The sequence below is a fragment of the Anoplopoma fimbria genome, chromosome 17 (genome assembly GCF_027596085.1).
Source record: "Anoplopoma fimbria isolate UVic2021 breed Golden Eagle Sablefish chromosome 17, Afim_UVic_2022, whole genome shotgun sequence".
Classification (NCBI taxonomy): Eukaryota; Metazoa; Chordata; class Actinopteri; order Perciformes; family Anoplopomatidae; genus Anoplopoma; species Anoplopoma fimbria.
The window spans coordinates 21965917-21990919 of record NC_072465.1 but is presented as its reverse complement, the minus strand read 5'-3'; the positions used below and the strand labels follow the sequence as shown (position 1 = coordinate 21990919).

At 40.8% G+C, this 25003-nt stretch overlaps 1 protein-coding gene across 2 annotated transcripts in view; it reads right to left on the bottom strand.

Annotated features, from left to right (window-relative positions):
- Positions 1-24514, bottom strand: part of slc12a5a (solute carrier family 12 member 5a) — a 145690-nt gene extending 121176 nt beyond the window's left edge. For both annotated transcript variants that reach the window (XM_054616573.1, XM_054616572.1), the window contains exon 1: positions 24355-24514. In XM_054616573.1, the coding sequence (XP_054472548.1) occupies positions 24355-24514 (160 nt within the window). The remainder of the gene's footprint in view (positions 1-24354) is intronic.
- Positions 24515-25003: the final 489 nt, after the last annotated feature.

Genomic DNA, 25003 nt, shown 5'->3' with positions numbered 1-25003 from the left:
CTTTTTTGGCCTAAAATGGATGGTGAATAACATTTTGATAAAACACGTTCTATCCAACACTGCAATATTTACACAAGAATTCCTCTATTTTTATGTTGTAAAATCAATGGGCACTTCATCTTGTCTAAGAAATGCCCTCTGTGGCCAAAAAGCTGTCATATTTTATCACTTAAACACTAAACAATAACCAAATCCGTCTTTGAAAGCTGACAATAAAAATACCTAATCCCAATCATGACAGTGAAAACAGTATATTAATAAATATGCAACCGCTAACTGTATTTCTGCTGTTTTCATTACTTTCATATACAGTCTGACCTTGAACTCTGCAGCTTTAAAAAAAAAAAAAAAAAAAACTGGACAGGAAGAAAAAACATACACTTTCACAGAGCCAATAATGAGTGCTACCCTGAAACCAACACATGCTCTGTTTACATCTGCCAATCCCACATTGTACTTGGCAGTGCGAACATCTGTCAGGATGAAGGGAACCGTCGGTTGATCTGGCACTCGGTGAGAGATTTTAACGCCGGTGGCTGTCGGTTTGCCAGCCGCCGCGTCCCAAACAGGGGATTGTGAGCGCGGTGCGGAGCGAGCAGAGGAGTAGCTGATTGTGGCGCCATATTAGCTGACCCCAGATGTGTACTGAACATCAAATCCTCTGCAGTAATTCCACTCGCTGCTCCAAATACCAATCGAGGGCTGCCGGTTGCCATGGCAACGGCACTCCTGTCCAATATAGCAAGCAGTGGGTCTGCCATTCTCTCTCTCTCTCTCTCTCTCTCTCTCTCTCTCTCTGCTTCCTTCTCTTTTTCCACCTTTCTCTCTCTCGCTCTCTCGTCTTCCCCGCTGTTTTATCTTTTTGTGTCGAATGTGTAAATACCACAGCATGGATTTGCTGCGATGTTTGCTTTTTTGTGTTTGTGTGTGTGTCTGTTGTATGATTGGCCTCATGCTGATAGCCCATATTTATGGACCATGTCTTGAATGTAGCGTAAGTAGGGGTTGAGGGATTTCTTTTTTTTTTTTCCACCAGTGAGTCCTGCTGGCTCTGATCATGTTTGATGTGATCCGACAAGATGAAACGTTAGCATTTGACTTTCAATCCCAATTTGCGAGACTCGATTTGAGAGTAATCAGATATCTATTCACAGTCCTTTACACCAAGTATGATCCGCTTTTATTCTTGGGAGCAATGTGGGGTTCAGCGTCACTTACACTTTTGCTATAAAATAGTCACTGATAATTCAGAAAATGTTTATGGATCATTGACTAAATAAAATCCAAATGAATTATGTATTTAAAAACAGATTGAAATGTGGATTTGCACTAATGATGATGCACAGCATGATCATTCACCTGTGTTTTTGTTCCAATTTTTCTATCTATAAAGAAAATCCTCCTTTATCTATATTACAAGATATTATATATTTGTATGACTGCCTTCTCGAATCAATCCACTATACATCACTGCCCAGTCCCGGATTCACCAGACTGCCCTTTTCCACTTGGCTGCTCATGAGCCAGGCTGTGGTGTCCACTGCCAGAGCTTTGCCCTCTTCCAGTCCACTGCCCCTCCTCAGCCTTATGCAGCCTTCACCAGGCATGCTGCTCTCACCTTGCCCGGCTGACAGTCAGGCCGCTGGCAGTCTACTCTATGAAAAAGCTGGTCACAGGAAACAGTCTGATATAGCAAAGTGGAAATGATAGAGGCAGCTGTTACTTGACTTCGATACTGATACTGAAATGATACCATGGCAATATTCTAAAATATCAAGGAAAGTAATGGAATAATAGATGACAGAACACGGATCTTAATATTATTTCTTCAATTAATTAAATGTAAAAATGTATTAATAAAAAAATGATGTCACCTCTACTTGAGTTTAGGTGATTTATTTGATATTTAACTTAATTATTGCAACTAGATATCACATCAAACAGCGTATAAAAAAAAAGTTTTGGTTAAAACAGCTGCTGATACAGACAACCCAGCAGGGTATCGCAATACCTTTCAAGTATTGCTATATCGTGCAATACTAGTTGTTTGTAAAAGCCTTATACCTATCAGTCTGCTACAGATGCATCATGCTTTAGAGTTGAGACTATTTATACTATATAACTTGTTCGTGTTTATGATGTTGGTTAACTTTAAGCTGATTTATGTCCAGGTCTATTGCAATTTTCACCCAATTATACACTAAGACCGCAAAAGATTTGTAATTAGCTGCTAAGCACTTCAGGTTTACAGATAAACAGTAAAACAAGGTTCATTCACCTTTGCAGAGGAACGTCTTAGACTCAAGCCTTCCAGCACAGCATGTAGTGTTCCTTTTCATGCTTAGGTCTGAGTCATAGCTTTTCTTAACAACAGTTATTGATCACACACAAAAAAACAATGGAAATACTTGTAAAATAATACATAGTTTAGTTGGAAAAGTGAGAATATTTAAGATAGGTGCACTCTTTGATTTCTAAAAGGTATCATTTTACACATCATCTGCTTGTAATGCCCTCTGTCCTACGCACTCAGCATGAATGTAAATCCGAGCATTGGGGGTGAAAAGCGGCTAACGCTTCCTTTGCATTGCAAACAGACAATATCAGCTGGATTACTTTGATACTGAAGAAAAAGTCTGATGATTAGGAGTCAATATCTAAAGCTATAAGAAGTGCTCTTAACCCTGAAACAATTAACAACAGGAACATGAGCAATGCTTATATTTTTCCATACTATACTTGATTGAACATCTGCCTTAGGTCATGCTTAAACACAACAGCACCGGACAGATGTTTTCAGAGCTCCTGCTTAGATCAGCCCGGGCCACCATGGGAATATCTGGCCAAGAAAACAGAGCCATGTCTTAATCTGCTTTCACAGCTAAGCATATTTAGCCAACAGGATTACAAGCATGACCATCACAGCATGCACGTGTCAGCGGAGAAGATCAAATCAATGTTTGGCAAATGCATAAGCCGCTTATACATTCACAAGGGGGAAGCACAAACCAAATTATTTTGGAGGTGTGAGGAATAGTGTCCGAGTCGGACGAAATGCACTTTCAGAGATTTTAACAGCTCACTAATTAGCGCGGCTAATTATTCTTTCATTAATTAACTTTCGTTTGTTAAGGGGGTGATAAACACAGCCTTAGGAGGAGCTGGTTGATGGTCTGAGGCGTGAAATCTACTGTACTGTTACTGTACAGCGGGGCACCAAAAAAACTATGCGAGTACTAATTGCAACATGTAATAATCTTAAGCGGCAGCTGAGGGGGAAAAAATTGATACAGTAGGCAGTAAGGAAAAGATAAGGAACCTTAGGACCGACAAAAACACTTTTTTCTGGTGGATAAATAGCATCTTTAATATCAATAAAAATAAAAATAAAGCATCATCTGATTTAAAGTTGCAACCTCCAAATAAATAAATAAAATGTGCCCTTTTTATTTTTTTTTCCACTGCAAAAGCTTGGTATCACTCCACTAGCTTCACACAGACAGAACCACTAAATATCTCTGATTTGTTCTGAAGGTGCAGCCCTCGGAGTGTGACGCTGGATCCTACACACAGGATGAGAGTAGGCTAGTTTGTGTGCTGCTGCTCGATGACTGAGCCAGATACCACAGTAGTGAGATGAATCACTCTGTAATTCTCCCTCGTTGCATTCGTTGCCAAGGAGAAGCCAAATCAGACCGTCAAAAAAAAGTCAGTGGCAGAAGGAACTCCACTGAACGGGGCCACTAATGAAATCTCATCATGAGCCATCGTGAAGTCATTTTTTGCTTTGAGCGTTTTAAATATCAGGATATACCGATGCTTTAGATTCATCTTTTAAATGCATCACTCAGCAGAGTCACACTGGGAGCACACAGAAACCCTCCTCTGTAAAAAGAAAGAAATAAACATCTATTTTAAATGGTTTCCTTGACTACACGGCATCCTAGGCACATCCATTTATAGCACACTGTGACGTTTACGCCGGTTCCCTTCTCTGAATAATGGGCGAGAAAAGCCGAGAGGGAGAAAATGTGAACATCTCGTTACAGGGATTACTTTTTTATTTTCCTTTGCCAATGTGTCTCACCGGAGAGAGGAAGCAAAATGTTTGACCGCTATTGGGATTCAGCTGTCCAATCCATACCACAGGGCTGTGTAGGAGATTAGGGCTGACAAGACCTTTAGCCGTGAAGAAAGAGAGGTTTTGTGTTGAGCTCGCTGAGGTGTCGGGGCGTAAAGCTATCAATTGCGACACAGCTCGAGTGGCAGAACCCGTGGTACCGATTCTGTTGTGACCTGCCCCGGGGAGCCGAAACACCCTGGTACGAGGAAGAGCAAGTGGTTTTCCTTTTCAGCGCTGAAGGAAAAAGTGATAAATACACTCACCTCCACATCTGACTCAATAGAAAGCAGATTGGGGGGGTCAATTGGTCTGGTTCAATTCAATTAGAGGTGTACACAAAGAGCCCGGACAATTGCACTCGGCCAATCTAAGCTTAATGCCGAAGGACAAGCCTCCGCGCACTCCAACGCCTCGTCACTACTTTCCCACTTGAAGGGAGAGAAAAAAAAAAGAAAAAAAGAAGAAGCAATTTTCCACTGATACACACCTACACAGACGGTGAATAGTCACACTATAAAGAGAGAGTGAGGGATCCGGAGAGACAGCGGAGGGCGGTAATAAAACGGGAGCAGTGAAGGAACGGTGAAAGCTGAAATAATGGCTTCATTAGATGTTTACACAGCTAGTGAGGCAGACAAAATGCCATAAATGAGTGGCAATGAACATAAAATGCAACAGTCGTAGCTTTTCCTGAAGGATGCATTTGGTGCTCCAACATGCATCTGTGTGTATATTTCTGCCGAGACGGCTGTCATAAGAGCAGGTTAACAAGAGAGGCTTTGTTTTGTACACTTCTAAACTTATGAGCCTTCAAAAAACCATTAGGGACCCGATGGGAGTTTTGCAGGCAGCTACGCGACATTGCCTATCTATTACATCAGCTTCCTTCGCTGGAGACAAAATCAATTTCAATTAAAAGCCAACCCCTGCCAAGACAGGGCCCCTTACTTCTTGGGTTTGAGAGACGGGCGGAGGTAGCGAATGACTGCTTCAACATAAGCTGCTGACAAGCGCGCGGGGCGTTTATTAATTTGACCAAGAAAGTTAGAAGCAGACGAGCACTTGCAGCTGCTCCACAGCGTAAAAGCCACGACGATCCATTGATCACAGCTAACATAATCCATTTCCACATGGCTGACCTTTTGAGGGGCTGTCTTGATTTATTTTTTTTATTAATCATGTCATTTTTCATCGCTTCGACTCAAGTCAGTAAATGCACACAAAATCCATAGAGGTAACAAGACGAGCAGGAGAGGGTAGCATTTATTTTATGACTTGATCGGATTTTTTTGAAGAAATGTGATAACTGGGGGAACTAACAGTTTAACCTTTTTCCGACAAAAGAAAAGTACATGACGTGTATCTTGTGAATGAACATGCGATGAACAGAATGGCCTTCACACTCTCATTTTTTGTAATTTTATGAACTTCTAAAAGTCATAATGAAAGATAATTTTCAAGGATGTGAAGTCAAAAAGATTTCTAGTAACAACTCGTTGTAGTAGCTAAAAAAAGTTCTGGGTTTGAGGAAAAACTATAACTTTGAGCCTTTTAATATATCCTCCTAAAAAACATCATTCCAAAATTATTTGTACTATTTTTTATTTTGAATTGGGGACCATTGTAGTAACATTTTTTGAGAGGGAGGGTAACATGCACCTAATAATGGCTAAGACTGAATGCACACAGAGACAACATTATCTAACCCTCCAAAAAAAAACTCTTAAGAAGATCTTTTTTGTTTTTCAAAAAGCAAAACACAGCTTTTTTTTCTACAACTTTGAATTGCTGTTGGACCAGAAACACGAGTGATGTCATATTTTTACTTTTAGATTTTTGAACTCACTGAATTTTAAAACTTGACAACGAGACAGGATGTCTGAATAATTCATCAGAAGAAGCAGGACAACAACACTTAGTGTACAGCAGCACGATTCTACTTTGTCGCCTACAATAGTGAACAACAACCCTTGGTTATTAGTCTCCACTTTGGCGTGTGAGCTTTTGTCACTCAGCGCACATTACATCTCACATATGTCAGATGGCATAAGTGGGTAATCCGTGCAAACTGTGACAGGCCATTATATATGGTCTTCAGGGAAGACAAACCCTGAACTATCACGGTCCTGGGTGGCCATGTTGTCATGCTCCTCATGTCACAGGAATTCCCACAATCTCCTCACACACACACACACACACACACACACACAACACACACACAGCAGATACAGACACACATACAGTACACTAGCTGCCCACACAGGCATGCACACACAGATACGAAAAAACTATTGTTCAGTGATGCAAACACACACACACACACACACACACACTACACATGCACACACACACACACACACACACACACACACAGACAACCAACCCCCCAATCATGCAATCCCTTTCATTAATAAACTATGCCCGTGCCTGGAGAGGAGTTCAAGCATGAAAGACAAAAGCATTACATAACGCATGCATGGAATTCTAAATCACAGGCTCGGCTTTGGACTTTTTTTCACAAGTGGGAGTGTTATCCTTAAATAGCTCGGATTAAAAACAAGGGATGCTTCACGGGGTTCGCCTCGCCCAGTCCGGCATGCATTGTGTGGGGCAAACGTGACGAGTAAACTGATTCTAGATCAGATGAAACATTATGAGCCTGGTTCTTGTCTGTTCTTAAAAGGAACAGTGTGCAGCATTAAGGGGGATCTATTGGCAAGAATGGAATATAGTATTAATAAGTATGTTTAATATAGTGTATAATAATCTGAAATTAGGATTCGTTGACGACACCTTTAAAGATAATGGCTGGCAATATGTTGTATTTATATATATACACACACATCAAAACCAGCAATGAATTGATCCTGCCAAAACATATTGCTTGTGAAGCCAAAGCCTAATATAACTTATTCCTCTGTGCAATAGACCTCCATTATTATCAGTGAGCCACAGTGCCGCACTGTCTGACATGTCCGTTCATTATGATGAAGGAACACAACCACTGTAGTTTATTCTGAGCTGATCCCAAATACACCGTCCTGCTGCTGTAAATAATCAGCAGAGCACTAAATGTGTATTAATCCACGGCTGAAAATAATCCCCAACAAATACCCTATTCACTCCTGTTTGACTTTGACGGTTTCCTCAATTTACATCTCTTCCTGTGTGGTTTGTATAGACTTTAAAAGACTAATCAATACAGGATATGATTACATCGAAATTCAGTGCATGAGTGTACTTAATTATACAGTAGTGTACTAAATAATTACTACTATACAGCATTATGCGTCTTTAATATATTATACATTCACTGCTTGTCTTGATATGTAGATTTGCACACCCCACATTTAAATCCTGTAATTACCTGGTTGTAAGTTCATTTTGTTATGGAAGTAGATAAAACTGTGAAGTTAAAGTGATCTGAAACCAGATTTGCAGCCAATAATAAGTTTATCTCCACAGTCGTCATCACTATTTAGAAGCTTGGACTGAATAGGATTTATAAATAGAAAAGGGGGCCAGTCCAGGTGCCAGTATGAGGGCACTTAGTCCAATGCTTCAGTGACACAAACTTGTTGGAAAACAGTAGTTATTATTTATTGACTCCTAATTTGTTCATATCATAAACTACAATACGTTGTAGAAATCAGTAAATTATATTCTAACATTTAAACTGTTCGGTTAATTTGGAAAGCTCGCTTCAACAATAATGTGCAAGGAAAGATCTGTTTTGCCTTTCCAAATGGTAGAAAAATGTGAAAACGTGCTTTAAGTGATATAACTCTTTGCATTTCAAAGACAATTTCCAGAAGCTTGTAAGCTAAAAAAAATGTAATGAGTAAACATGAATAAGACAGACCTGATTGGGAAACAGATAATCCACTTCACACTTCTTTGTGATGTACAAATTGTTTTAACAACAGAAGTGACATAAAAATTAGTAACACCAGCACATGTCAGCCATCATTTTTACAGGTAACATTACCAAACAAAATAAATTATCATTAAAAAACAACAAATTCTATTAAAATAGCCCAAGAAGGCAGTAAATATGAGGTAATATTGAGTCGATATGAAATGAATGGAGAGGGAAAGTAGGTTGAGTTTAAATGGTTTTAGATTATTTAATGTGTGTGGAAGGTTTTGTGCTGTAGTTGTTATATGATTTGCAAGTAAACTTATTAACTAAAGAGCATCTATCAATGGGGAAACAACAGCTGCTACTCAAAATCGGGCCAGGGCCGTTAATTGGTCGGGGCCATGTGTCCCTTCACCCCCCTTAGTCAGACCACGCCCATCTTCAAACTCCACCTTCATTTAGATCTCAACTGCACATCTGTAAAGTTTCATGACTGCATCTTACACGGTTTCAACGCCATCACAGCCACAAAATCTGTCCACAGACGGACAGACAGACCTGTAAACACCTGGCAGAACACTCCTAACCGCCTCTGTGGTAGTTTCCCGCAGCAGTAGGTGTCTCCAGGACCACATCTCGTCACGATGACTCACACACAGACTCCCAAAGTGAAAAGAATGCCAGCGCTGCCGTCAAGGCTGGTAAAGACAGACACATAAAGACCTGTTGCAGCATCAACTGAAGGCGTTTCACTGATCTTTTTATTTTTCTACACTTAAAGTCACCGACTGAGTAGAAACATATGAAATAACACAGAGGCGTTAAAAGATGTGAGAATCATTATAGTGCGAGCGTGATGCTGAAATCCTTTTTTGCGAGTTTGTTGGTATATCCAGCTGAGAATACATGATACTGGAGAAGGATCCCTCATCAAATGTATGTTTAATCAGTGCTGGCAGATCGAGAGCAACAGAGAGCGGAGCTGGATTGATGCTTTGACAGTCACCTCCTGCGGTGCGGTGCCCCTCGCCTGGTAGTCTATTCAGGTGTGATAGATGACACAAACAGGGAATCTTACAAAGTCTTTGTCCGCTCAAGATCTGAGAAGTGTCTTTATTCCCCGAGAACAGAGCAATCCATTATATGAAAACTGAAGAGGTGGTTGCCTTGCAACTGTTCGAGTGGCACGGGGCTTCTGAAGGCTGCGGTGTGTGTGCATATAGAAATCAGTCTTCCTAGCAAGAATGAGGGCAAAGGATTGGGTTTGTGGCTCTTTATTTCAAATCTTGTGCAGCTTTTTGATATGCGAAATGGTTGAGGTTACTGTTCCGCTCATTCTCCAGGCTTTGTCTCTCGCTCTCGATAAGCCTTGAGAGAGTACGAAAGTGAAAGGGATGGGAAATTGGGGCTAAAACAAGAGAATAGAAAGTAGAAAGTGTGTGTGAGTATGTGTGCGTGTGTGTGTGTGTGCGCGTGTGCGTGTGTGTGTGAGAGAGAGCGAGACGGAGAGAGAGGGAGACCTCGTTTGCCAAGGCTGTTGTGTCTCCAATGTGGTGGTGGAGCCACTGCAATGCACCAAAACCAAGGGGAGAGAGGGTGTAAGAGTGAGGGGGTGGGTAGAGACAGAGAGAGAGAAAGAAGGATAGAGAGGAGAGGAAAGGAAAGAGAGGGAGTCAAAAAGACGGAGAGGGGGGTAAAAGCAAAGAGAGACTTCATCAAGACGGGAGAAAGAGAACAAGAAAGATCGCAGAGAGGCAGACGGAGGGAGTGGAGGTGTGTGTGTGTGTGTGTGTGTGTGTGTGTGTGTGTGTGTGTGTGTGTGTGTGTGTGTGTGTGTGTGTGTGTGTGTGTGTGTGTGTGAGGTACAAGAAAACCTATTTGACATCCATCTAGCTTTAGCTCGCGCTGCTGTCAATTGGGGGGTTGGGAGGGGGAGGGAGTTAATAGTGAAAATCCAAGATGTCAGTTTTTCACTTTCCCTTTCACCTTTTTATTCACAGAGACACAATCCTGATCCCTGCCACTACGAGCAAAAACGCACACATCTGTACGCTTCCTTGACTGCACTCACAAAATGCGGGCAGAGCAGTCCTACCCATCATCCCCTCCACACACCATTAACAAAGCAAGCCGACCAAACACCCATTCACACACTGGTGATTTTTTTTGCCATCCATTCAGCGAGCCAGACAGGCAAAGTGGCCCCGAGCTGAATGAACAGAAAAGACAGAGTATTTTGGATGCAGCTGAAAAAGTGCTTTGTGGGAAATTTGTGGCTAAAAGTGATTGAGAGCGAGGCGTTAAACACACATCAAGTGGACATGTGGTAAAGATAGATCATGCATGGCGGAGCTGTCTGCGGTTTACCTGGCCGACAACAAGCACACGGCGCGGAAAAAACAAATGACTGCGGAGACGGAGGATCATAATGTGCATTCTTTGAATACTCGACGTGAGGGAAACTCCAGAAGCACTCAGCTTTTTGGCAGGCAGATAAACGGAAGGTCACTGTGACATGAAAGAGGGAAGGTGAGAAAAGGGAGCAAACGACAGAGAGGGGAAAGAAAGGGAGAGGATTAATGGGTTGGCATGACTCAATCCACTCTGAGAGCAACTGTGGGGCTGATTCCCAGAGTGGATAGTGACCATGTGTCTAAATAGACTTGGTGCACTTGTAGAGAAGAGATGACTAGATGAGTGGAAGGCGGGCAGAGTGAGGATAGTAATCATTACTTAAAAAGCACAAATTAAAACAGAAAACAACGATATGAAGTCATTAGGACCAAAATGAATGACAAAGTCATGAAAAATTTAGATAAATTAAAGCGCTTGTGAGATATGAGGAAAAGTTTACCTCTGGGGTCTGTGGGGATCCGAAGATGGTAGAATGAGTGGTCGGGAACCATTGTAAGAAACTAATCAGCAGCTATTTTGATATCAATCTTTGGAGTATTTCAGTCACATTTCAAGCAAAATGGCAAAAGATGCCGAAAGATATCAGCTTCTAAGAAAATGTGGTTTTCTGCTTCTGTCTGTATTTATCACTCTGAATGTATTATATTTGGGTTACGGACGGTTGATTGAAACAAAACAAAGAATTTTAACGTGTCCCCTTGGCATCCGAGAAGTCGCAATCGCCGTTTTTCACTACTATTTGATAATTTGGTAAATAAAATGTCAAAAAACTATTAAAAATGTCTTTTATTTTTAACCAACAGTCAAAACCTAAAAGGTATAGTAGACAAAAAAAAACACACATTTAAGATGCTGCCACCAGTTATGTTTTGGCGCATTTTTGCATAAGCAAAATGATCGACCGATTGTTTCAGCTCCATTAGGAACACCACGCATGGTCTGCCTGTTGTCAAGTGATTCACTATGTGCCCCTTTCTGTCAACCATGATGGAGGAATCAGACGTTATGTGTGCTATTTTTTAAAGTTTCAATAATGTTGAGGTCTGTTATAAGCTTCTAAACAGTTTTACTTTCACAGCTTTAATCAAGCTTGTCACTTTGTTCTGTAACTTTGCTCACCTTACAGCTTGAAATTACATGTTTCACTATCTTGCATGAATGCATAATTGAGGACAACCTGGCCTGTCTTCAAATGCTCTTGGAAATATCATAATTACAGTACAAGCTGTGCACACATGAACAACCCACCAAAGTGGTAAATACATGAGGGAAGTTAAAGCTTCATGGTTGCTGAGATTTGACATTTATGGAGCATAGAGACCTGAAGCTATATCAACAATTAATGGTAAATGTGATTATCAATTATAATAGTCGCCATATTTATTATTTACGTGTCTTTCAATGCTCGGCACCCGACACACCTTGATGTTATGTCTTTATATTGCCACAAGCGGACACATTTGAATGCTGTGGTATGTTATTTAAAACAGCAATTATAGCACTAGATGTTATACTCTGTCCACTTCACTCTGGTGAAAGAAAGTCAAGTAGCTTGGTGCTGCTGGAATCTAAAAGAAAAGCATTATTTTTATCCAAAAGCCAAAAAAGGATGTCAAGTCACATTAACATCTTTTTAACCCAAAGTTTACAGAGCATTTGAAGGCAGCAGACATTGTCGGTCAAGTAGTGTTACAAAAGTGCTTCATGTGAAAGCAGAAAGTAAAAGCTTGCACGATGTCATTGATGCTGTAATGTATGAAAAGCAACTGAGGTTCCTTAAAAGACAGATCACCAGAAAGCTTTCAAAAGCTGAAAAGTGGTTGATTCACACAATGAAACCACCACTAACTTCCTAAACTTTAACCTGAAGTTTAAGGTTTATTTATGCCATTTATCTGTCTATTCATTTTGGTTGGATACTGAAATTAAAATACATTTACATTTTTTATAGTAAATGATTAGATTTGCATAAAATTACGGTTTATAGTAAATGATTAGATTGCTAAAAGGTGAGCAGAACAAAACTACGTTGGATTAAATCCACTGGCAGAAGAAAGCTCTACAGAATACCATCCACCAACTGTGTCCATCCATCTATACACGTATGTACTATGTGTACAATTCCACATTTTTATACCATTGTTAGAGCACTGAATAATATGTGTGTATGTGCTTGTATGTGTGGCAACATGCATGCAAATGCTTATTTGTATTTTGTTGCTATTCTGTGAAGCCTAATTTGAATAAAATGAATACATGAATAAATAAAAGCCTGCTATAACGAACACTATGTAATAATGTCTTGCTTAAGAAGATAACTAAAATCAAACTCAGAATTTAAAGTAATGAAAGTAATTGGAGAAGCAGCAGAAGTGGTATGAAGCTCATTATTGTGCAATATACCTACTTTACTTTAATATGAATGTTCACTCACACAATTCTGAAAAAATTACTATGAAACTATGAATACATTACATACATCCATGTGCACGGCAGCAAACGTCAGACTTTGATGTTGAGCGGAGTAAAAATTAGTCTGCATCGATGTACTGCAAATAAAAAAATATTCTATGTACTGCAGTGAACTATACGACATTAAACTATTAGCATTCTCATCATGCGGTGTTTTTGATATCATTGTTAAAACAAATGACTGCCCGTACTGCGAAACCCACCGTGTATCAAAATTGCACATTGCAATCAAACACAGCAGTGATTGACCGACAAACCAAAACATGCCAATCCTAGTTCATACAGAATAATCTTGGACAGCCTCGCTTAGCTCAAATGGAAAGGCAACACGAGCCAGTTGTACACTAGGATATATATCGAAGAGGATAAGCCTTGATCCACATAGTTACATTTTGCTTAAAATCGTTTATTCGTACTGCAGACTTTTACTAAACAATAGCGACATGATCGTCATCAAGATACAATTTGACTGAAGGTGAATAAATGTTAATACTGAATTATTGTCCAGCCAAACTATAGATGGAAGAATAACTTCAGAATGTTTATGTTATATTAAAACATTATATGTTGCTTCTGCTGCTGTAACTACTTTCCTTGCCTGAAAGTGGTGCATGTTATCATGACCAGAACTGCAGGTGGTGACTGGATCGTACTGGAGGAAGGCAGCAGGTGTCTGTACTGACAAACTCCCAATGCCAAGAACTATTCAAAGTACTATTAACAACACAACCTGTAATTATTTAATCTATTTAGAGTACCAGAATAAGCAATGGTTTGTGGTGAACCGTCATAAAGGCGTACATTTGTTTTCTGTACATAATCAGCGTATACTCTAAGACAATTAGAAGTAATAGGAAATTCTCTGCAGTCACCCTCTTGACTTTGCGCCACAGCAGTGTCATGCATGGTAATGGTGACGGAGAGCGAAACCCCAACTGAGCGCGGCGAGCTGACAGAACCTGTGGACTGTGGAGAGAACCGGGCAGTGGAACGAGCACAAAACACACACACACACACACACACACACACACACACACACACACACACACACACACACACACACACACACACACACACACACACACACACACACACACACACACACACACACACACACACACACACACACACACACACACACACACAAGGTCCATCCTTCTCCCTTTGTATGCTGCAGCACTATGGCACCTTGCCTGCCAGCCGGCCAGCCAAAAGCAGCACTACAATTCACAAAAACAAATAATTCAAATTGAAGACACATAATTCAAATTCATTTAGCTGGTGGCACAACTCTTACATCATATATCTTCCTTTACAGTTCACCTTTTCAAAAAAAAAACTAAATTATGCTCCCACCCCAGCCCTGAAATTGTTTCCCAGCCAGAGAGAGAGAGAGAGAGAGAGAGAGAGAGAGAGAGAGAGAGAGAGAGAGAGAGAGAGAGAGAGAGAGAGAGAGAGCACACAGCCCAGTGGGCCTGGTGTAGTTCCTGTATACCAGCCCAGGCCCATGGGGATCCATGGCCTGCATCTCTGGCCCGCTGCTCTCTGCCTCCATCGCCTCAGTAGATGGAGCGTGTTCTGCTACATCTCTTACATTCAGGTAGAAGTGATTTATTCTGGCAACCAATGTCTTATAAATAATCACACTGATGTTTTAAAAATGATTTTGTCCCCAGGTATTGTTTCATTAAGTATCTCCCAAAATATAGTTGATACAAGCAGATTTTTTTGGGTGTGGAATATTACCATAAACTCTGCTCCCCCCTGGGTTCAGCTGTTAAATGTGAGCAGAAGAGTCCTGGGAGACTTCACTGCCCACAGATCCTGACGGTGCTGCCATGAGTAAAGGCGGATCCCCGGGGACTAATAAGTAAATTCAGAATGACGAAACTAACTGCAACGCCATGATATGCCAACTGTGACACATGCAATGCAAAAACCAAAAACGTACAATACAGACAAGTCACTGATAGGTGAAGGAAAAGGAGGAGAGGAAAGGGGTGAAGATAGACCGTAATGACAGGAATTAAGTACAGAAAATCTACATTATTACATCCCATTCGTTATCAGTCAGTTCAGCCCCAAACAACCTCATACAGAGGAACATTCTTGTTTCTAGGCTTTAAGGGTAACGTCTTTTTGTTTTAACAGTTATTTTAATTACCAATCAGTCAAATGCCCATCATTATTTCCCAGAGTTTGTTTTGACTAAGACTAAAAACGCAGCAAATATGCACATTTTTGTTTCTAGCGCAAGTGAAATTTTTGCTTATGAAACTTGTCGCCACATTCTGTCGACTGACTTATTAGTCAAAAGCGACATGTTTCAGCTCTAGTAAATATAATGACAAATATGCCGGCCATAGTTGCTCTCCGAAACAACGTCAGGAAACATCCGCACCTCTTATCGGGTACTGTAAGAGGGAAATAGAGAATACACACAAAATGCATCTTGAGAGCATTTCTGTAAAAGACCTTTCTAAAGACATACATGGCCATTTCTTACAGGCTGCTGTAAACCAGCCTGACAGTCTGAATCGATGTGGGATGTTAATGGCTGTGACGATGTGAGAACGCAGACACGGTGGAAACCTCCAGTGTAAAGGTAGCAGATCGGTCCGAAGTTGCGTGGTCGATGGGAAGAGAGAAATGCTCCACCTCTCCCCGCTGAGGTTTCCTCCCCTGCTCTCTCCCCCCCCTCTTTCGTCCCATGTTAGTATCACTGAGGTCTGCCCTGCAGCCTGCCTGCATGTGAGGAGGATTTTGTCACTTTCTATCAATTGGCTCCAATCCCCCACCGCACACACACACACACACACACACACACACACACATTTACATACACACACACACACACCTCCCCCCGTTTGCAGACACAGTTACATAACGGCACTAGGATTTCTGGGCTACGAGAGGTTTACTCCCCCTCTTGAGCTGTTACCTTTTTTCTCTCCCTTACTTCTTCTTCATCCAATCCTTACACACACACACATCCACATACACAAGAGCATACACATGCACACACACACACACACTCTTTGTTCACTTGCCATATGCTTAACACGCACCTTCAGTCTCACACACACACACACACACACACACACACACGCATAACACAGACGGTTGCGTAATTCGCTGGCTTCCTGATCTCCTCTCTTCTATCAGTTTTTTTCTACCACATGATTCTGACTGAAGGGGAATACATACGTAGATGCTGGGCGTCTTGATTAGGACATGACTGCCCCCTGTTGTCTGATCGGAGAAACACACTTGTCTGGGTCACTGCAGAGCAATTCATTTGTCACATTTAGCCTTCCAATTCACATGTACCGTAAGACAATCTGCACGTGCAAGAAGCAGCTGTTAAAGCTTCTTACGTCTGTTGTATATTAACATATTATATGTAAAAACCTAAACCTCTTCAAATAAAATTAGAAGGATTTCTCAACGCTCTAGAGAACCCACACACACACACACACAGCGTTAGTCTTGTGTGTCTCCACCTTAAAAACATTAAACGGTCTGCCCTCTGCTGTTCGGTCAATGTCACCACACCCCTCTGTGAAACGGCGTCTCATTCCCCTTCCCCCCCGAAGAAGCCCCTAATCACTTGATTCAATTTAAACAGATAATTAGACAGGATCTGGACATACATAGGTAATGGTGTATGAGTCGTATTGATCCACACTTTATTGCTGGTTCCCCTCTTTGGCTTTTTTGGAAAGAAAAGGAATAACATGGTGAACGATGGCGGAGAGGCCGCGGCATTTAATGGCTCGCTGGATTACAAATCAATGGCTCTTCTGAGGGAGAAAATGTCCAGCCATTTAATGGCATTACAGCAGGAGGAGGACAGATGGGCAGGAAGACAAAGAACGGTAAGTGGAAGGTTAAAGATGTTTTACTGGGTCAAGAGAAAAGTATATCATTTAAACAATTTTAGATTTATCTTCACGGTTTATTTTTCTGGCAGGTAAAAGAAACAAAAGGTTCTCAATTGTTTGCACTGACTGGAAATGATAGTTTTTCTGCTAGGGATGCAGAGATTCCACTTTTTCAGTCACAATACCAATATTTGGTCTTTGGGTATCAGCCGATACCGAGTACCGATCCAACACCAGCATTTAATGAATAAGCTGAGTGCCTCACTGCAGAGGAAGTGAATGGGATCATTCTTTTATGTGTAAGGCAACGTCAGGTATAATGTAAACATTACTTTACTTTATAGAACAAAATATAACAAATAAAAATAGATATAAATGAGCTGACTTGTTATTTAGTAGAATAATGTTACCTGACACCCGATCCAGCTAGTTGAGTCAGAATCGGACCAATATCAGATATTGGTGCATCTCTTTTTTCCACTGACAGATGTTAAACAAACTGTGACTTTGGAAAACTACTGCCAATTTCATATTTGGAAGATAAATAAACAAAAAAAGTTGATATTTTATTTAAATCACCTTTTAAAAAGCTATAATTGTTGAATAAATGTCCCACTCACTATCAACAAAATGTATCTTATTTTCCTTTAATTTTCATTGTGCATTGTATGTAGTTTCACAAAGTGCATTATACTTATATATATACACACACACACACACACACACACACACACACACACACACACACACACACACACACACACACACACACACACACACACACACACACACACACACACACACACACACACACACACACACACACACACACACACGGGTGCATCTGTTAAAGATAATGTGCAGAGATGGTACAGCCAGTCAAGCAATAAAGCTTCTCCCATGTTCAAATTCCCAGCCGAGCTTTGATAATGTGTTTGGGAAGGATTCAAGACCAGAGCGTGGCACGTTGAATCTCGATAAAGGGGAATGCTGAGCACAAAGAGCACCTTAAAGTCTCCTAGATGACCTAAAGAAAAGCAATCTTCATCATTTAAATCCCAGTAAACTGCTACGAACCCCAAGGTTGTGACCGATTACTTTTTTGTTTATAGCAGCAGCCTGTCAGTATATAATCGTTAGGTCTACACTTCTGCACACAGGAGGTAGGTTTGTTCCTCTATGTGCACGATAACAACAGGAGGCAGACTAAACATCATAACACTTCATGGTAAAGGACTTTGCAATGACAACCACTGCAGACACTGTTTCAGAGGTTGGCTCCTATTAGACTGAATGTCAAACCAATTAGCCTTATTTGGCAGTTGGGAAAGAAAGGGTCCTATCACCACCTGGACCAATCACAGGTGCATTATGGGCAATTCTGGCTAACCATGCATGAAACGCATGCCAAACAAACTTCACTGACAAACTGTCAAATCGGTCTTGACTGAACACTAATAAACAAGGATCTTGTAGCAGGATTTGCACTTCCGTTTTCATTCAATGCTGACATTTTGTTTTTGTAGCCCCCATACATTTCAAAAATGAAAATAATTTAGCTTTTATCCAAACAAAAACCTCACGTCTCAAACCTAATCCCTTTTTGTGTGAACAGATGGCCAACAACAGCAAATGCAATGTTTAGTATCACAGTTCTCCCTTCACGACAAGAAAAGCTGTGATTACGCGAGGCTTTCCGGGTGTTGATAAATAATCCATAAAAATCCTAATCAGGTGTCCACACTCTTCCCAGGAGTGACTATAAACAGCCAGCCCACTATATTAATCCTACAATGGCCCTTTGTGTCTCAGTATCTGTGTTCACCATCGGACTGCACCTCTATATCAAAGAGGTTCTCCATTATTTACGTGGCATCATTACAACACAGGGGCAGAAATGCCTGAATAAACACACAAACAATCCTCAGTCTGGTCGGCCAACAGCCCATTATCATGGGAGCACAATCGCTGGCAGCCGCTGCTCGATACGGATTTCAGCCGACTTACTAATAACAACATTATGTGGAGAATAGCCCCTAACAAATACCGTATTTAATCCTGATTTAATAATATAATATAATAATATTTATTTATTATTTATATATATTTATTACAAAGATCTGCATCTTTAGTAGGAACCAGTGGGCTTCATTTGAACTAGGAAGTCATAATGAGACTAGAACATCTTTCACAAGTGCGACAAAGAAAGACAGAAAATACTGAGAGATTAACTACAACAATGTTTGTTTGTTTTTACATTAGAAATACAATATTACAGAAGATTGCCAGCTTAAACCTTTAATAACTGTCTGCTTAGCTCAGCTCTGGGTTTGGTGTTGAAAGGCCAGTATACACGAGGTGATACCACAGCAAACACATAATAATACATTGTTTAAATTGGAGTGAAAGGAAGGGTATTGGGAATTGTACACTGCTGTTAATTCTCCATTTGTTCCTTGACACACACACACACACAGATATTTCTGTATACAGTATACATTTTAGAAATTGACCTACAGTGAGTTGCAAAGACAAAAATGCACACGAATTGATTTTTTGGCTCCAAACTAAATCTGTTTTTCCCGCTTTCATGAGGTTATGAGGTTGTGCTGCTGTGATTGTGGCTGTTGTTGTCGCTGTGCTCCCATGCTGCGTCATTGTCTTCTGGACCGTATTCGCTTACAAGGAAACAGAACATCCTGACACGGATTAAAACCTCAGCCAAGTCGGCTTCTCTGCTCGTAAACCAAACCTCTGGGGACAAATTGGGAAACAGTTATTAACGTCAGAATGTCTGTGTTTTGAGAGCCAAGCCCTTCTGCTAGTTACTGTTGATTCATGAATACAACTACACCACAAGTATATACACAAACACATATTCACACTCTTACACAAATTTAGAAACCGTCGGGGCAATCACAGCTTGACTGAAAACCGCAGGAGTCGAGGCATGCAAGGAGTGCATCAGTAATAGATGGAGTTATAAAAAGAGGCCACTCTCATTCACCCTAAATAGTTCAGACATATGGAGGTCTGCTCCGTCGTGTAAATACGGTATTTAAAAGCAGAACTGACCAAACGTGGAAAACTGATGGCTTACATTACAGATTCACGATCTTAGAGGTGTGGAGTACTTGTGGACTGGATTTGTGTGTATATATCATTACTGTATCCTAAACCTCATTATAGTATCTTTGTGTCTATGTATAAAGTTAATATGTCCAAAAGAATAAAAAATGTAAATGACAAAAAAAAAAGAATTTAATTGAGGTAGTTACAGTGATAATCCAAAAGATTTGAAAAGCATACACTCCTATCTAAAAGCTGCTCGAATCAATATTTTTTTTATTAAAAATGGATCAAAACACAATGATTAATATGTAACCAACATATTATTATCAGCTGACTCTGCTTTACAGAACCTTTTACCATCTTGCGTTGAGCTTTTAGCAGCTGAACACCCAGATATTTCATGGAGACCAAACACTGAATTTACATCCATCAGGTGGACACACATCTCATAATGAAAGTTTGCTTACACTCACCATATTAAGATGATTTTAAAATCGTGATAATATGTGATATGTCAATGCGCACAGTCTCTGTCAAACAAATTATGGTCGTGTTTTCAGTGCAAAAAAAAAAAAACAATGACTGCAGGTTTAAATGATAAATATGTTTGGGAATATAAGATTTATAAATGACTTTGGAATTTGCAAAGCCTCACTATTTTGCCAACTGCAACACTCAGCCCATTCTGAACCCATATGCAGCCCATTCCAGAGCCCGACTGCTGTAACGAAGATATATCCCTTTACACCACTGCAAGGTCAAGGGCAGAGAGGGGCACTTGGCAGCCAGACGAGGGTCTTCCTCCCTGCTGCAACAAGCCATCACCAACCACATTGGCCCTGCTGAGCCGACTAAGCTCACACCTCCCTCTGGATCAATAGAAACAGGATCACGGGTCCAGGCCAAGGTGGAAGAATTTAGAGATTGCTCTGGTACCACCAGCTAAAATACGAACAAGGCTGAATGGGGGCTTCGGTAGACAGTGGAATTATCACGCAGCAATAAAGTGCCAACAATGGAATAATTACATAGATATATTCAGACCTGAACACATTCGCAGTCCTATTCCACACACACGCCTGCAAGTATGAATCATAGTTACACAAGCCCTTGGTTTAAGCTGAATTAACTCACGCAAACACACAATGGGGTTGATTCCATCTATACTGCGATAAAAATCATTATACACTAGAACTGCAAAGATAAGTCAATTAATCGTTAGTCAATCGACAAAAACACTATTTTGATAAAAGGATCAATCATTTTAATCATTTACCAAGATAAAATGACAAATATTCTCTCGTTTCAATTTCTTATGCCGCATTCACACCAAAAGCGAAGCGAATATTCGCGACGCGTTACTCGCGTCAGTGTTTATTCACGTCATTCGCGACAGACGCACCGGAGAGGGGGAGTGGCTTATCTCCCTGGAAACCGTCATCAACTAAGCCATTTATTTCCGCAATCAACCATGCAAGAAATAACTGCTATTTCTGCTTTGTGCTTGTTGTGGCAGTCCCAGATATCCCCGGGAAACTAAACGCCGTCTTGTCTGGGTTCATAACATCGGTGGAAGCAGGCCACACGTCGGCTGGTTTACTACAGCTGTATGGACCGAAAATAAACAATTTTGCTGTGATTTATTTGCAATAAATGTACAAAAAGGGACGCCGAAATAACTACATAATGATGCCGATTTGTAAAAAGTCAGAATTCATGTTTTGTTAGTTCTCTCTGTAAGACCACAAGGAAATCACTTTTAAAATGCTTGTTTTCTGAACGGAGCTCGGATCGATTGGTGCTAGACTTTGCTTACATGACAGGATGACAGGAGGAGAATCTCAACGCTGATTGGCTTTCGCAACACAGCGTCACGCGAATTTCGCAATTTCGCCTCATTCGCGTCGCCTGGCTCGAATTCGCGTCTATTCGCGCCTGTGCATTGACTTTACATGTTTTCTCTTCGAACGCAGCATTAAATGTCAAGATTTTTGCTTCTCTTTGTCTTGTATGACAGAATTTTTAGCATTTTTTGGATTGCTGGTCACATCATCTTTTTTTTTTTATATGTCACCTTTAGCTCATGTATGGATGGACGTTTTTCACAATTTCACAATAGAAAAACATTCTTCTATTAAAACAATATTAAAGAAAATAAAAACAGATTAATCCATAATGAAAATTATTGTTGTACCCAGTCTTTCACGTCTATTTAACAGTACAATTTTGTATATATAGTGTCCCTAACTACATCATTATCTGAACACTTATGGTGTACAGTACAAATATGATCCTCATTTATAATAAAATTCATCTTTTTGTTCTATAACAAAACCTTCTAGGCACACAGAAAGAAAAACAGGAGGGAAAATACCACACCACGCAGGTAGAGATTGATTTCATAATGATACTGATTGCTAGTGTTTTCACCTTATTGCAAGACCATTGTGAGACAACGCCGGTGAAAATGTACCGTGTCACCATGGCAACCAGCAAAGTGGATGCAGAGACGCCAGTCTCCACCAGGCTGCAGCTCAGCCAGAACATAACATACTGTACATGAGGGGAGGTCCTTCAGTATAAAGTGTTCTCCATCTCTTAAAGGGAACACAAGGAGACGGTGAGGTTTGTTCCTACTGACCCACACAGCCAGATTTTATGTCCACAGCAATGATTGATACACGCTGGGGCATTCAAGTGGGGAAATGCTGAGGAGGCATATGTTAATGCACTTGCACGGTAGGACACGGTGATATGTTTTGAACCTCTAAGGCTTTCTGTAGCAATGAAGGGGAGTGCTGGGCTGGTAATTAAAGGCTTTTACTCCACATCTTAGTGGCTGGCTGGTTTAATAGTGGAAATCTGTCAGCCCTGCTAAACGTTGGCACAGCAGGAAGGACAAGACAAGGGGATGACATCTCATATATCCAATGAGAGGGGCAAGTATAAGCCATGAAGTGTAAGGACTTATGGTAGTCATATAAATCCAGAACAGCCCTGTTCTGACAAAATATGTAACTGTTTGCCTACTGTGACTGTAATAGACTTCCGAGCAAAGCAAAAAAACTAACGGGCAGCCAATCTAAAGCTGCAATATATGCATTTCTGGGAATCCAGAGAGCCTGGCCAATTAATTGGAAATGCCATTGATGTGGCAGCCTTCATAAGTTCAAACTGTATAAATATATTGATTCAGTTGCAGCTAGATCTTTATTTGCACTTGAGTGGACCTGAATGATTGCACTTTTCCTACTGCTAATCATTGGTAATGGTAATGGCTTCCATTTTTTTGGCCTGATAGGAGTTTCTAGCCTCCCATTTGTTCTGCACTGCCGCATTCAATTCAGAAAATGAATGACAGGACCTTGATTATTTCACTAAGGTGAGTTGGTGACTGGATGGCACCACAAAGGCTCTGGTTCCCAGTAGGCTGGTACTACTCAGAGGGGCAATAACTAAAAGCAGAGAAGAAGGTTTGGCCACCTTTGTTTTTATTCGCCCTTTTAATCAGATGTTTTCTTATGATGAGCACAGGATTAGTCCTGTATATTTATATTTCAATTGCAACAAAAAGAGACACACACTGCAAGCTATTGCCTAATAAAGTGTTGCTATTACAGTAAGCAAAGCCGCAAGGTTGAAACATACTTGACATTGATGTATATCCTTTTCATCACCAGGGAATCAAGTAGTTTGCTGCTCACACGCAGTTACAAGTAGCATGTGAAGAGGGTGAATCATGACTGCTTCAATATAAGAAAGTATACATAAATCCTACATAAATCAGGATGGAGAGCATTACAGGCTACTGTCTGACTACTGAGGGGTCACAAAGGAAATTAACTGGACTAATTATGAAAAATAAACACATTTGAACGTATGCAGCAGTGGGAGCATGCACACATAATTAACAGAACATTTTCTAAAACACATAAAAACATAAAAACATATTCCCCCTATTTGTGTTTGTCAACATGCACATCAGAATGTTACAAAACAGTAACAATTTATTGTGAAAAGAGAAATGTGTGAGCCCTTTGCAGTGCCGCCCCGATATTGGCCAGACAGTGCCCTTTGTGGAAATTAAAAATGCATGTCACACACACACACACACACACACACACACACACACACACACACACACACACAGAGAAAAGCATGCAGACATGTTGTGAGAACAGAGAGGATGCATGTAAAAGCGACTGGTTATGTGTTTCCCTTAGAACATTACCAGCAACACTAAGGTCCTGTTACAGTGTCCTCACAAAGGGACCTTGGTCTTTTCCAGCTCTTTTTGTTTTTTCATATTTTCACACACACACACACACACACACACACACACACACACACACACACACACACACACACATCTGTGCACATGCAATGTAAAAATGCATGTCACACACACACACACACACACATCTGTGCACATTGCATGTGCACAGATGTGTGTGTGTGTGTGTGTGTGTGTGTGTGTGTGTGTGTGTGTGTGTGTGTATCCTGCAGCCCCAGTGTCTCTCCCCTACCTTGCAGCACCACCACCACTTCTGCACCGGCCGGATCATCGCCCTCCGCGCCGCCGGGGGTCGGGGGCTCGTCCCCCTCGAACAGCTGGTTCACCTCCCCCTGGATGTCTGAGGGGCGTCGGGCGCCGTCGCTCTTGCAGACGGTGAATCTCTGGCTCATGGTTGTCGCCGGTGAGGCCAGTGGGCGTGGGGTCTTCTTGCCACGGTGACTGATTGACGGATGCTTTTTCGTTATTGCACGCCGCCTTCACCGTGTGATGGAGCTTAACCTCAGTCTGCACCGACCGGAGCCGACAGCCGCTCTTTGTCGGGTTAATTAGACCTGTGATGCCGTCTCATCAACCGGTGTCTGGAGCTACCGCGGGCCCCTGGGTCCTAGCGCCGAAGCATAGGGGTCGCACACAACACAATTATACTAAACATGGTAAAAAAATATATATAATATATAATATATATCATTATATAATGCCTATACTGCATATGCCAATGCAGATAATATATAATAATTATGATAACAATAATACAAACTATACAAAAAATAATAAAAAATAATATTATTAATAATTATATTAATATTACTATTAATAATAACAATGGTAATATTATTAATAATAATAATAACAATAATGCTAATACTACTACTAATAAT